Raw genomic sequence first — 15,255 nt, 5'->3', positions numbered from 1 at the left:
TCAGCAAGAAAGTAATATTCTTTAATAGCAGGTAATAAAAAGGATGAAACTGTTGTGAAATATGTTATATTTAATTTTGTCTGAATAGTCCATCGATGATCTTTGCGGATAAGTTTTCAGCCTTTCAGGATACGCTTGAAAGAAATATATTTTCATATCACGTATTCTCGATATATTCATACAAAAATGACGAGTGTATCATACACTTGCTTTCGAGAGAAGGAAGAAAGAGATCGACATTAATGTGTGTGCTGTAGCATAGCTTTATCGTTATGTAAATAAATAAATTTTTCCTCACGATTTTGAAAATACACATATATATATATATATTCCGTATATATTATGTCTTGTGTCGATTGTATCGTGAGCTGGTGTGAACAAGTGATTAACATTAACCAGGCACTCTAACAAGCTCTTTAACTAGATTTTTAATACGAGTTCGGCCCTTTATTCCGTTAATTCGTTTCCTTTATTCGCACCACTGCGTTAAAATGGATTGATGAAAACAAAAAGATAAAATACTGCAAACTCAAAACATTATTTTATAATTTGATAGACATGGATCTAAATTAATTATATATATAATAATTTAATTAATTTAAATAAATAATATACAATTTATTTATTTAAATGTGTATGTAAGGCATCTACACAAATAATCTAATATGGTTTACAATGAAAATCACGGTTTTGATTTTGAACATTCATTCAAATTTTAATATCCCGGATTATTAGAATCCACGAATTATATACTGTAATATTATGAATGTGATCACATATGAATGTAATATTTCCACTATTTTATTCTCTTAAACAAAGTAACATATTTCAGATATGTTTGACAATTTCATAATTTTTCTAATATTCAAAATATTTATTCAAAAAAATAAACTCCTGCCTGATTTATATTATATGTAAGGAAAGGGGAGAATTCCTTTATTTATTCAATATTTAAAATTCGATATTTATTCCCGCGTGTGCGTAAACTCAATTTATATCCCAAATTGAGCCCCAACTAAATATCCAAAAACCTGTCTTTTATTTTTTCACCAAGTATCATAAACACCACAAAAACAAGGTCTGCTTAAGGTGCACATAATATATAACTCTTGATTTCTTTTGAAAATCAAATATACGTACGTATTTTGTACGGAGATAAATGTAGAATAATTTAAAAGATAGGATAAATTAGGAACAGAGTTTTTTTCCAGAAAAAAATAAAAACAACGATAAAGATTTCGAAGATATAATTGGACCACATCTATTGAAGCAAAGAAGATCTTTTTTTTGTTGAAAATGACAGGATGACATGCGATTAATATTACGAAAATAATATACTATTATTAAAGAGCGTGGATACAAATAGCTCTACCAATGGACTAAGTAAACGTGTCGACACATGTAGAATTCGTTAGGTCTAGGTGTAGGTATAGGATCTGTAAATATAGGATCTGTGTGGATAGGTGTGGGCCTACCTTGTCCTTTTATTTGGGACATGTTTCGTTTCTAAACATCACTAATTCGCGAAGAGGGAGCGCACACAGTGATACAGCATTGACAATCGTCTCTTTACGAACAGTTGGGTAACTCGGTAGTCGAGCCAAAGAGTCTCAGAGTTTTTTCATAAATGCAAGTATTTTCCCCCTTTGTCACTTAACGAGAATGAAAAGAAAAAAGCGATTATTGCATATTGCTTTCGGGTATGACGATTATTAACGACCCAAAACATCACGACACGACATCAGAAAAATACGATATTACAGAAAAATTAGAATCGACCGATCGAACAAGATACATGTAAAAGAGAAAAAGAAACAAACGAAAGTAAATTCTACTACCAATCCTGTCACACAAATGTATTGATGCGAGTGTTGTGTTCTGTTCTATTACGTGGTGTAGGCCATATTCGCCAGTTGTATCCCTGAGATAATTGACCTGATCGGGACGCGAAACAAGTATGGCGGCACTTTGAAGAACGAGCGAGGTCGCAGGTGAGAGACACAACCAACCAATTAGCTTCCTTAATTTGAGCCCCTCCCCCATATCTACGATATCCTCTTGTATACAAAATGTAATATAATTTCCATTTTCATTTTCCTAGTCCTCTAGCATTTACACCTAATATTCTGTATACTTTTTTTTCATACACGTACACATACGAACACGAGATAGTTTCTTTTCCGACTTTCCATGTCTCCTGTGAATGCAATTTTCCAATAGAAGCACGTACAAACATTAATCCCCATCAAGAAGCCCCTTTCTCATCCGACAAATCCTTCTTATAAGTCTATAAATATATATATATATTTTAGAGATCAGTGTTAGCATCGCAAAACCGCAGTTCCATACCAGCTCATTGCACTAGTTGTCAGCCGGCCTTAGTGCAGCCGCTGCCCCAAAAACATTCCTCAACAACACACACTAGCCTATCAGCAAAAAACCCCTCAATAAACCAATCAGTCCGTCTGCCACCACGGACCTACTTACCACACTCAGCAACTGGTGTTAGCTTGTTTGTTCACACCGATCGCACTTGGGACAAATACAGCTTATCGTGTTTGATATACGCATATAGCGTAAAATGTAAAACGAGTGAATATTATACACGAGTCTTCTGCATACATATATATATAGTACTTTTCAAGATACTTCGTTGATCGTAGATGTTACGCGAGATTCATTGCGTTCATGTTTGAACGTCAATAAATCGCGCGAATCTAAAACGGATTTTAACAAAACGCATTGTCCGGATCAATTTCGTTCGCTTGATCGCTTCCATTAATTAATTAACATCGTAATCATTGTGTCGACCGTGAACCTCGGGGGAATCTAAATTGAGGCGAAACACAGATAACGTAATTCGCTGTCAATGTATATGCGACAACTTTGCATCGAGTGAACAATTGTGCATCGTACTAATAAACCGCGGCCTGTAAATTCGTATAACGAGTCTTGAGTTAATTATTCGATAGAAAGATGTCACGGCCGAATGATTTTATTGTCGTTAATTTACTGTCAACTCAAATCGCGCGCTTTGATATATTTCTCGAGCTGTATTTTTCTCCAAGTGCAAGGGATTAATGCCCAGCATGTACCCTGCATTATCCGAATATTGAGAATGCATATATTATATATATACATACTTATATAACCTAATGTTGTACCTCTTCAATGTAATAATCTGGATGTTTTAGACAATATGTAATAATGAGATTAATTTTTTTATGTATTCATAAACCTTAAAAAGGGGAAAGGAAAAGAAGATATTTATTAAATAACACTAAGAGATTGCTGGTCATACATAAGCTCAGGGATTCTGGTTGAGGACATCCTCAGTGGGCCGAAAAACGACATAGTTCTAGAATGACAGATCTTTTTTTCAGTTCAACTGTCATTCACAATTAATGCAAATATGGCTGTGATCTTTCGTAAGATGGAAGCTACACAACAACAACACTGCTGCTGATCGCATTATTGTTCGAGCACTTTATTCGAATACAATCACATGTGTCCACGGTCGATAGAAAATTACTCGCGTATATTTGCGTATGATAGTAATCCAGGAGAGCTTTGTTGCGATGATAAATCTTTCGCTCGGATCAATTAACGTTATCATTTTTCATTGTCTCTTATGAATTATATCATCTGTATATTGTGTGCCGTTTCTATCATTAATATTTTATTAATATTAACCATTTTAACTTTCAATAGGGCGGTTCATCAGATATTGGTTTAATTTGATCTAGCGAAACCCAAGTATTAATAAATTAAATAGTCTGAGCGCATAAAGGCATATCGATATCGGAATATCCGGCAGACACGCTTACGTGAATAATTTCATATTACGGCAAAAAAAAGAAACAAACACACAGAATTATACGAGCGTTCGATTTTCCTTAAACAACGCGCGCATCCGATTTGTGATAGATTCGCGACACACATCCCTGCGTTTTCTTAATCCGACTCAACTTTTGTAACGGTTGACACATAAATGACTTGTAAACAACTCTTTACATCCACGACACTCACATTCGATACGTATATGGCGTCAGGTCCGTATATTAGTGTGAAAATAATCTTAACAATGGACATTGGACTCGTATCGGATTCAGTAGCGCCTGTCGCGCGACCTCTCTTTATGAGAAAGATGTTTTGTTACGCGTAATAAAGAGAATTGCACGATGAGGCAAAACTGAGTTCATGATGGAGTCAAATGTCACCGGATAGGAGACATTAAGCATGGAATGATCACGGTCGAACTCTGCTATTTTTCCTCTGCAAGTCTGCTGATTATCTTTAGGCACCACCAGTCTTACCTGTTACGGTGGCATTTCTAGAAATAGAAAAATACGTCACTATTAATATGTATATATATACATATATACACGCAGCACGTAGAGATTACACACTTGTAGAAGAGACTTTTGTGCTTGACGTATTGCAATAACTAATACACGAATGAGCCTGCACTCATGCGTATTTGACCAGACACTTGTCAGCATTAACCTATGTATATCGTATATTTAGCACTACTAATTTATCATGTATATAGGTATGTGTGTGTGTGTGTGTGTGTGTGTGTGTGTGTGTGTGTGTGTGTGTGTGTGTGTGTGTGTGTGTGTATGTGTATAGTTGTTCATGTTAAATGGTTAAAATAAATCACTCCAATTCCTAGCGCAATTTTGTGGTAAGTTTAACTCCCATTGATCTGTTATTTATTTCACAGGTATGCGCACAGTTCGCGTATTATTCAAGTGCCAAATAATTTTTATTATTTTTTATTATGTTCATGAATAATATTGCCCAAGTTATTTTTTAAATAAACTCAACTGTCAATCGATTTAAAGATTATTTGAATTTTTGAAAAATCCAAATTAAAAGTAATATCGATTTATTTCTTATTTCTTTTTTTAAAGTTATATATACATATATATATATATATATATATATATGTATATGTATATAATGTAATTTGAGAAAGTAAAATGAAGATTTTTAATCTCACTGTGGCAGCAGACTAAAATGGCACGAAGAGAAAAAAATATAATTCGATTTTCTATCAGCATCACATAATTCGTTCTTCTCTTTTCTCGCCATTTATCTATTTTCACGATATATATCTTGAGAAGTATTCGATGAAAAGCTTATTCAGCAGAGGAAAAAATTAAAGTAAATTGAAGTTGTGGCTGGACAGAGAAGGACTTATATATAATATATATATCTGCAGTTAATATATTACATAGAGCGTGTATATAGTAGTTGCTTGAGAGTTTCCCTTTCTTTTCCTATATCACTTATTAATATCACCCTGATAAGAACGTAATCTAATATGTTCGTTGTGTTGACAGACATATTGTTGTGTGCGGCCACATCACCTACGAATCGGTCTCGCATTTTCTCAAGGATTTCTTACACGAAGATCGCGAGGACGTCGACGTAGAAGTTGTCTTCTTGCATAGGTATGATCGGTGTTCTTATAAAATTGACATTTCTGTCGACTCGTATCAGATGTCGATTTAATCCTTGCGACATTACCGAATTGTATTTATCGATTGACTAATATTACGAATGGTTTTGAGAGGATTACCACTTGACGTGAATATATTTCATGCGAATTTTATTTCATACATACGCACACATTTATTTTCAAATCATTAATTCATCTGTGTTATCGGTTGATGCAGATGAATAATAACCATTCGTATTAAATTTTTTTACATTAAACGCATTTTTTTTTACAGGAAATAGAGGTTTGTGTATTTGATTCTAATAGAATATACAATCGTTTATATTTCTTTCAAGTCCTGTCATCTTATATTTCTTTACAGTTTCTTTTATATTGAATAATATTTTATTTTTATGTTGGCGACTTCGTGGTGAGTATACGTCGCCCTTCGACGATCGAGAGATTTTCTGTCGCCAGACGACTCAAAGCGATCAGATTCCATTAGCTCCGTGTCTTTTATCGATCGTAAAACTTGGTTATTCCAATAGCGTTTCAAATTACGAACAGAGATTTTCCATTGACGTTCAATAACACGGACTCTTAAAGGGGATAAACAAAGAAGAAGATCACGTTTCTCACGCGGTCGCCCGTGTAGTCTGATCGCTATAGTCGTAAGGGGTGGTTTGTGTTTTCAGGAAAGAGCCGGATCTCGAATTGGAGGGTCTTCTGAAGAGGCATTACACGACCGTGGAGTTTTTTCAGGGCACTATGATGAATGCCGTGGATCTGGAGCGCGTCAAGGTACCCTGAACCCTAGAACAACCAACACACGAAAACCTTCACCAACCAATCAACCAACCCTCCATCAATGCCCTCCACGTGGCCGCTCGCGCTTCTTGTTTCCTTGCAGTTCTTTAGGTTATTACACGGTTATTCGCCTGGGTATAACACGCCGTGTGATGGTCGATCGATATATATACTTATGTATCTCTCTTTCTCTCTATAAATGCATATATATATTATCTATATTTACATATATTTATGTCACACGTCATGCAGTCTCATGTTGATAATTGCATTATTTTTTATAGAAACTCGCAAACCTTGCGAGTGATTCGTGCGTATACGAATACATCTGCGGATCATACCAATGTTCGCTACATTCTTTAGATTTATTCTCTCTTTTCGCTCTTTTGCTCTCTCTTCTTTCATTCACGAACTGTCGAACCGTTCGGTGCGGCATAATTATCATCGATGCACGTATTGACAGAAATTCGATTTTTATTCGAGTTTACTGTATCAGAATTCACGGCAATCTGACCGTAAAGTAGCGCTTTCAAGAATACATTTCGTGAATACAAAAGCGACGCGGCACCGGACGGCCGAAAGATATACATACGTATCTATCTATATTTACGTAGAAAGCAACCGCCTGCGACTGCATGGTATGCTGTATTGAGCTATGGAGCCGACTCAGCGTGCAGTAGAGACTTATTTAGAGATTTATTATTATACGCCTTAGCGTTCCCGTTTCCTTTGAGAGTGATCGCGTACAATTCTATCGCATATTCGATTAGAATGGAGATCGACGAATTCGATGAATTAATGACACACGCAATATGATGTTTAAGTTTTCCCTCAAAGGCCACGGGCACGTGAACCATGAATCTGTATTACTTATTTACGTTTTTAATGAAATCTTCGCCGACCATTGTCGGCCCGCTACTCGACGATATTCTTGCAAAAAAAGGCGCCCGTCCACAGCTGAGGTGAATGTTATTTATAAAAAGAATCGTATCGTTTTGTCGGATCCGTTCAGGAAACCGCCAGATCTCGAACTGGAAGGACTATTCAAGCGGCACTTCACCACCGTGGAGTTCTTTCAGGGGACCATCATGAACCCGATTGATCTACAGCGGGTTAAGGTGAGTTTGTTACCACAACCGAACAATCTGCCTCCTCAATACAAGAAATATGCGCGTTATAAACCCATATATATGATACATATTTAACAACTTTCCCCTTATATATGCATATACATATATATATATATATATATATATATATATATATATGTATATATATATATATATATATATATATATATATATATATATATATATATAATGGATCGTCTGCCCTTTACTCTTATTATATTTCTATTTTCCTTTCCTATATGTTCAACTTGTTAATTATCGGCTCGTCATATTTCGACACACGGTATCAGCTTTTTATTGTCGCATAATTAATATAGTCAGAATTATTTTAATTAAATTAGAATAAGAATTATTTTAAATATGTTGAGAGATTTGTGAATTCTAAAAAATTTAAATTTTAATTCTGTTACTTTACATATTATAAGTTTGTTTTTCATAAAATTTTCTAACATCTTTTCTTTCAAGTTTATCTTGTAATGTAAATGTTGATAGAGAAAAGAAAAATGTTTTATCAAAATTATAAATATTTTTGTACGTTTCATATATACATATATATTCCTGGACAAAATTAACGCATAATTTTTTTTTCACTTTTTCTTTAAAAGCTGATTTAAATTTTAACGAAAAATTTTAAAGAAAAAGTGAAAAAAAATTATGCGTTAATTTTGTCCAGCAGTATATATATATATATAAAATATTTATGCATATGCATCGTACATGTTCTCTCTTATTGTGTATACATATAAATTCTTTATTCTTACGAAGATTTAAAAACTAATTTCTTTTTAAGTTTGAAACAATATTTATACAGTGCGATGGAGGGGATTACATGATTTGTATTCGCGTTAGAAAAAAATCGATGAGCGACTTACGGCTGTTACCGTGGGCGATCGGTAGACGTTCGAGAACTGACATTGTGCCGATAACAAACGCTGTTGTTCCAGGATGTTTGTTGCCTGTATGTCTCCCTTTATACTCATATATACATTGACGATGTCATATGATACTCCTATCGGAGTCTCTATATGCTTTCGTGTCTCGTCAATTTGTGATAGCTGGTTTCGAATTCGATCAATTATCCGTGAGGTTTAAAAAAAAAAAATTGGGAATGCAGACCTGAGAACCCCATGACCAAAACTCGATATTCAGTCCTATGCTCGCTTCGATAACGTCACCCCAATCTAATAGCCTCTGTTTATCTATCAATCCATCTATCTATCTATCTATCTATCTATCTATCTATCTATCTATCTATCAATCTATCAATCTATTTATCTTTCCGTCTATCTCGTCTCTTCTTTCTATCTATACATACCCGGCAGCAAATCCGAGAGGAAAGCAACATCAATTTTTCCTACATAGACACGTAGACACGTACACACACGGACATTTATGCATAGCCATTTATGTGAGAAAAGTCCCTTTAAGGTTGTTTGCATCCACCGGATAGATCCATGCCTGCATCGACCCAAATGGGTAAGTGCCCGTGTTTCTCTCGTGGAGAGATTGGTTTACCAGACAATTACTTTTCAGACGATAGTATTTGTTAGAGAATTTTAATATCTAATATATATATATATATATATTGACTATCCCATATATATATATATATATATATATATATATATATATATATATATATATATATATATATATATGGGATAGTCAATCGTGATATCTCTGTTAGCGTATCGATCCTGCACTGACGAAGACGGGACGGTACGTTCTTCTTGACTGTTTGTATAGTTTTTTTACACATCGAGGCTAATGCCAAGTCTTGTTAGCCAATAGATTAGCATGTAGATAGAGGCGCTTCTCCATTATTCAGATGTATAGACTTAGATGAAACGACCTCTTCCCCCGATGATCGATAAGGTTTGCATATCCAAGGAATGTGTCGTAGAGGCTCGCTTTTATACTTTCATCATTATTCGAATCGTGCGACTGCGTCGAAGTTGCGCACGAAGGAATTGAAAAGAATTTATGCATTGCTGTTCGGTTGCGATATTCTTTTTTTCTGTTAAAGTAGAAATTTTACATTGTTAAAGTAATTTTTATTTTAATACTGATAGTTTTTAAATATATCTGACAATTATAAACCTCAAATTTATTTGTCTATTAATATACATAAATAATAATTGGTAATTAAATCAAGCATATAGAGATGAAGTAAATTGATGGGATTCAAACTCGATAAATTTTCATGAGTTCGACTAACTTAATTTGCCTCGTTCATTTCGTCAAGCGAACAACTCTATTAGCCGTGCGAATCTTCGATACTAAGTAGTCATTGTTGTCTCATTGAATGCTTTCATATCACTTTTATATTGTAGATGCATATTTTTTCCATGGTATCCTTTATATCGTGAAATATTCTGTTTCACACTTTATTGTATCTCCAAATCACAATAATGTTTTCCATTCATTATATAATTCTATCAATCTGAAAAGCCCGTATATTATATTTATTGCGAGAAGAAATAATTTTCCCAATACAGATTATAGATTTGTAGATTTAGTTGTAGCTTACACATATATCATATTGATTTCCTGGCGACGATCGCGAGATACGTTCCATATAGTTGCTTGTCTCTGAAGTAAATACGATTTTATTGATTAATTAATTAGTATTTTTTACTCTTTTCTGCTCTATTCTATCTTCGAATACACGCGCAGAGAACAATCTCTATTTTGCTATCGCTTTGAGACCAACGTCCTGCCCAATATACATTTTTCCTATCTATTAATCAACGTTAGAATGAAGTAACGGACGACACGAAATGGATTATCCCGATTTTTAGGTACATGAAGCGGACGCGTGTTTGGTACTGGCGAACAAATACTGTCAGGATCCGGACGCGGAAGACGCGGCGAACATCATGCGCGTCATCTCCATCAAGAACTACTCGGATGACATTCGCGTTATCATTCAATTAATGCAGTATCACAACAAGGTAACCGTTATCGAGATGTTGCTCGGAAATAAATTCTGTTCTAAACAAAGCGGAAATGTTGACAATAAGTTTTTTCTAAAATTGTTTTATAGAGAATTATCTTCTTAATTTATTTATAGAGAATTGTCTTTGATTTTTGTACGTGTGTCTGTTTCGAGGATTAGATATTCTCTTGTTGCGTTGCAACACAATATGTTTTTATCGATGACTATTTTTTATTCCGTCTATCAAAAATCATATGTTCCAGGCCTACTTACTAAACATTCCATCGTGGGATTGGAAGCAGGGTGACGATGTCATATGCCTGGCGGAGTTGAAACTAGGTTTCATCGCACAATCTTGCCTCGCGCCTGGTTTCAGCACAATGATGGCCAATCTCTTTGCGATGCGTTCTTTTAAGACGGTCAGTAAATCGTTGTTATTCGGCAGTCCACTTGCCATTTAATCTATGCATGTCTGAACGCAATTCCTCGTATAGGTCTTTGTTACGATCAGGCTGTTCACAGTGATCGCGTACAAAAAAAAAGTAAAGGAAAAATAACGTCGTCGTATTTTTCGCGAAATCGAGATCTTGCGATCACTCGGATTCAAGCGCACCAACAAAATTTTCTCCAACAAATATCTCCATAATTCGATGAAATAATTTCTAATAAATTTTCGTCTCGTAATTCGCGCAAATCGCTAAATTCTCTTGCACTTTATCAATATGCACGGTCATTCAAATGCAAATGCAAATGCGGAAGCAACTCGAAACTTACGCGTCGCGTCATGTCATATTGTGACACGTCCGGAAATAGTCGGACACGAGCACCTCACTGTGGACATACGCGCACAATCCGTACATGCATAGGAGCGTGTGATTTAGAAATGGTTGGTTGATTGGTACCAGTCGCCCGATATGCAGGCTTGGCAGAATGACTACCTGCGTGGAACCGGAATGGAGATGTACGACGAGAAACTGAGCCCTACCTTCATTGGAATGCCCTTTGCGAAAGCTACTGAGTAAGTCGGTCCATGGACTAATCCAACATCCAGCAGATACGCGTATATCTGATTCAAGAGACGGGACCAGCATTGGCAATATCCATCGCTCGATCGCCATTGCTCTTCCCTGTTTGATCTCTCGTGTTTGCGCTTTCTCGTGTATTCTCCATCATGATGTTGTTTCTTTCTTGGTGCGTGGTTACGAGGTAAACCGCAATCGGGAGATGTATCGAAACAAACGCTAATTCCGTGTCGATAATAGTGTTGTGGCGCGTGTGTGATTATTTTCATGCTTCTTCAGCCAGAGTGACATAGCGAACACGTGGCATGGCGATCGATTTTGTCGTCTAACGAGAAAAAGTAGGGGACTTGGTCTCCCGCTATTTTTATGGACTTTTTGCGTTGTATGTTACGCTTTTATGTCGCAGAGGGATTCAAAATTAGAAACTTAGATAAGATAGTTTTATGAGTTAAGTCTCCTTATCGTCTTTTATTAGACTTTACTTTTTCAATAATTAATTAAACAATGGTAGAAAAGATATTTCTACACGATTATCGTATAATGACATTGAAATGATAATTAATATCATTTTTTTTTAAATGTAAGATAAAGAAAAAAAATAAATTTTACAGAACAAATACAAATTTTATTTAGCTTTTATAATCTTAATTAAAAGATTGACATTATAGCAATTCTTTTTTGGTTTTATTAAACGTATATCTACTTTGCGAGAATATTATATTAAAAAAAAAATTCCTGGCGTATTGAATCTCTCTTAATAGACGATTCAAGAATTTAAATATAAAATCCAACAAAAAGGCCTTTAGCACATATCAAGTTATTTTAATGTTATAATTACAGAAAGCAAAGTTAAATTTATTTCAATAGACAATTAAAAATAATTTAATTCATTCGACTTACGCCGTGCAAAAAATTTATGGAAAACGAATGACTCTTCTACTCTTTCTTGTAAGACATGAACAAAACTCTTGTGGTTTTCATCGCGTATAACCCTGTTGTCTAGATAAAATCTCGAGCGAGAGGAATTTCTTTGAGTAAGAATAGTGAAAGAAAACTCGCTGGAAAATCATTGCCATCTATATTTCTCAGTCATGCTTTGCGCGTCGATTATATTCATGTTGCGATTACATTTACGACAAAATTACTCGGAGAAGGTCCGTAGTCTCTTGAATCGGAAGGCAAAAAAAAGGGATGAAGCTTCGCCTCGCCTATGTCTCTCACTACGCTCCACTCCGCTATATACGTAAACGTATATACATATATAAGTATATACACATACACACAATATATATATATATATATATATATATATATACATATATATATGTGTATATGCATATAAATATACATATATAAATATACATATGTATATACACGGAGCGAATCTCCGTGTACATATGTACATATATGTATATACATATTACAATATGATACATAAATGTCTATTATATTGTATAAAACCATATCTGTGCTACACCTAATCGATGTAAACCACCCCTTCATCGCTTCAGTAACGTATCTATATTTTCACCCTTCTCTGCAATTGATATATACATGTAACTTTGAGAGACTTGTAACAATAACAATTAATTAACAGTAAACGAATGATAAGAGGAACGACGATGGTGCGACTCGATCTTGTTAGAGAAGAGAGCTTTTGGACTCGTAGAGCATTCGCGAGTTTTTTTTATCCGATTCTTGTTTTCAAGTTTCTAGTCTAGAGAGAACCAGGCTAGAAACTTTCATCAAACTGGTGTAGTGGTGGACGAACGTTCGGAGTAAATACCAGTGGCCAGATCATCGTGAAGTTGCTGAATTCATAGGGCAATCCTTTGATCTGAGTTTTATTGTCATTTCTACAGCAACGTGTTTATTGTCATCGTGAACTTGACAAAAATGTTCTTTGAAACACAAACATACGATTCGTATTTTCGGCTTCTATACAACAATTTCGTACAAATGAAAAGCTGCAACAACGTACAATTTTTTTAAAAGCGCTTTTTAAAACAGAAATTAAGTAAATAATATTTTTTAAAAACTAAATTTTACTTTAATAATTATGTTCAAACATAATTAGGTTCCTTAATTATTTTTACAAATTATGACAAATTAATGCCAGAAGTATCTCGATAAAAATATTGTACTATGAATCTACAACTTTTGAAACGCTATTATCTTGCTCCTCCACTTAAAAAAATAGATAGCTCGAGAAATAAATCTAAGATCTGTCGTTTTTGTCATCTTTCATGTTTAATGAAAGAATATTCTCTCTTAGCATACATTAGAACTCTAATATGCTATGTGGAAGGATTATCACAAAAATAAATAACTGTGAAGAATTTGCATACAAACGTTTAACAACAGGAAAATACGAGAAAGATTCAGGCTTGGATTAATCGATGAATCGTTGAGATTGATGAGAAAAACAGAATTTGCAAGAAATTTGAATGCATGCCCACGTACAGCTATAGAGTGAATGTGAGTGAGTATGAGAAGCGCTCGCCCCTGGAATTACAGCTTCAGGAATTTGATCATTACCGTTGGTCGTTCGTTTCGGAGGATAACAATTCTTACTCTCCTGTCGGTCGCTATAATTGCGAGCTACATCATCGTACATGATCGTCGTGCGTCAATATAATACAGATTACGCCATTCGACATTAGGGCGTTTCCAAATGCTTACATTCTGTCTCGATCGGAGAAATGATTTCTGGCAACATGTATAAAAGAAGATACAAGAATGTCTCTAAGAGATATATCAAACGAAAATCTTTTAGATATTTTTTATACCTTTGTGTTGTCTGGACCTTAGAATCCGACTTTATATAGAAAAAAGAACCTAATCAAATTTTTTACAAAATTAAATTGTTTTTAAGACTAAGATTAGCACTCCAGGCAAATTTTTTAGACAAACGCGTTGATCAAACAATTATTTTTCTTTGCGCTTAGGAAACAAAAAATAAAACATTCCATTACAATCTCCTCCGGGAAGAGTAGCAGCTCGTCCATGCAGCTGCTACTTTTCGTTGTGAGGAAGGTCTCGCACGTAGATCATGAAAGTATGATGACGTCGGGCTTGGTTGATTGGTGTTTCAGTCGCCGGACACACAGGCGTGGCAGAATGATTACCTGCAGGGCACGGGCTGCGAGATGTACACGGAAACCCTCTCCCCGTCCTTTACCGGGATGACATTTCCCCAAGCCAGCGAGTAAGTTCTCGCTGCCAATGGCTGTTACACACATAAACGTACCGAACAGATACTCACGCCAGTCACGCGACATACATGTACATTGACAATTATACGGACCATCATATACAATATTTATATGAAGAAAAAGCGATATTACATACAATACAGGAACATTGCAATTTGTTTTTTAATACGATTATACAAATTTCTTTTCCTTCTATCTCTTTTTCTCTCTTTGTCTCATATCTTCGCGTCTCACGAATTATTAAATACATTAACCTATTTTGTGATACCGGAAAAACATACTTTATACATATATATTATATTACAACATATTTATGAGAACGTATATATATATACATATCGCCCTCTCACCTTGATCTTTTCAATCTTTAAACGATTTTTCTTTACTGGTCTCTATTATACTCGTCTTTGTCTATCTCCTTTTGTTTGGATTTTGCGTAGAGTAGTCCAGTTTTGAGCTGTACAAATCCATTCACTTTTTCTCTCTTTTTGCCTCCGTTTGATCGTGCCCCGACCATTTTTTCAATCATTTTTGATTTTTATTTTCGAGCTGCTCGAAATTCTGCACAGATCTTTGTGAATTGCGTAGAAATAAAGTAGAGAAACGTAATGACGGACGAATGCGGACTTTGTCGCGTGCCAAAAATCGAAACCGATCGTGCTCGGTATAATTGGATCGCTTGATTGGCGACCGGGGA

General features: G+C 35.0%; 1 protein-coding gene and 2 long non-coding RNA genes across 52 annotated transcripts in view; 1 reads left to right on the top strand and 2 right to left on the bottom strand.

Moving 5' to 3' along the window:
* The window catches only part of Slo (calcium-activated potassium channel slo), a 103,026-nt gene that overhangs the window by 57,839 nt on the left and 29,932 nt on the right, over nucleotides 1–15,255 (top strand). For 17 of the 50 annotated variants that reach the window (XM_083091456.1, XM_083091452.1, XM_083091463.1 and 14 more), the window contains 6 exons: nucleotides 1,900–1,991; nucleotides 5,349–5,459; nucleotides 7,266–7,371; nucleotides 10,185–10,337; nucleotides 10,585–10,740; nucleotides 14,439–14,551. In XM_083091456.1, coding sequence (XP_082947582.1) covers nucleotides 1,900–1,991; nucleotides 5,349–5,459; nucleotides 7,266–7,371; nucleotides 10,185–10,337; nucleotides 10,585–10,740; nucleotides 14,439–14,551 — 731 coding nt within the window. Of the gene's footprint in view, nucleotides 1–1,899; nucleotides 1,992–5,348; nucleotides 5,460–6,141; nucleotides 6,248–7,265; nucleotides 7,372–10,184; nucleotides 10,338–10,584; nucleotides 10,741–11,226; nucleotides 11,340–14,438; nucleotides 14,552–15,255 lie in introns of all 50 variants that reach the window. The other 33 variants (XM_083091501.1, XM_083091455.1, XM_083091485.1 and 30 more) reach the window with 8 other exon arrangements.
* Nucleotides 9,054–10,072, bottom strand: LOC145966983 (uncharacterized). Its single transcript, XR_014437256.1, has 3 exons — nucleotides 9,914–10,072; nucleotides 9,602–9,826; nucleotides 9,054–9,400 (listed from the first exon to the last, which is right to left on the bottom strand). It is a non-coding gene; the product is annotated as an uncharacterized LOC145966983 (long non-coding RNA).
* Nucleotides 10,490–11,539, bottom strand: LOC145966982 (uncharacterized). The gene is made up of 2 exons (XR_014437255.1): nucleotides 11,307–11,539; nucleotides 10,490–10,793 (listed from the first exon to the last, which is right to left on the bottom strand). It is a non-coding gene; the product is annotated as an uncharacterized LOC145966982 (long non-coding RNA).

This window comes from Camponotus vicinus, unplaced genomic scaffold (genome assembly GCF_025532165.1).
Source record: "Camponotus vicinus isolate PSW18456_S1 unplaced genomic scaffold, iyCamVici1.0 SCAF_2, whole genome shotgun sequence".
NCBI classification, from domain to species: Eukaryota; Metazoa; Arthropoda; class Insecta; order Hymenoptera; family Formicidae; genus Camponotus; species Camponotus vicinus.
The sequence above is the reverse complement of the archived record's forward strand: the minus strand, read 5'-3'. Positions and strand labels throughout refer to the sequence as shown.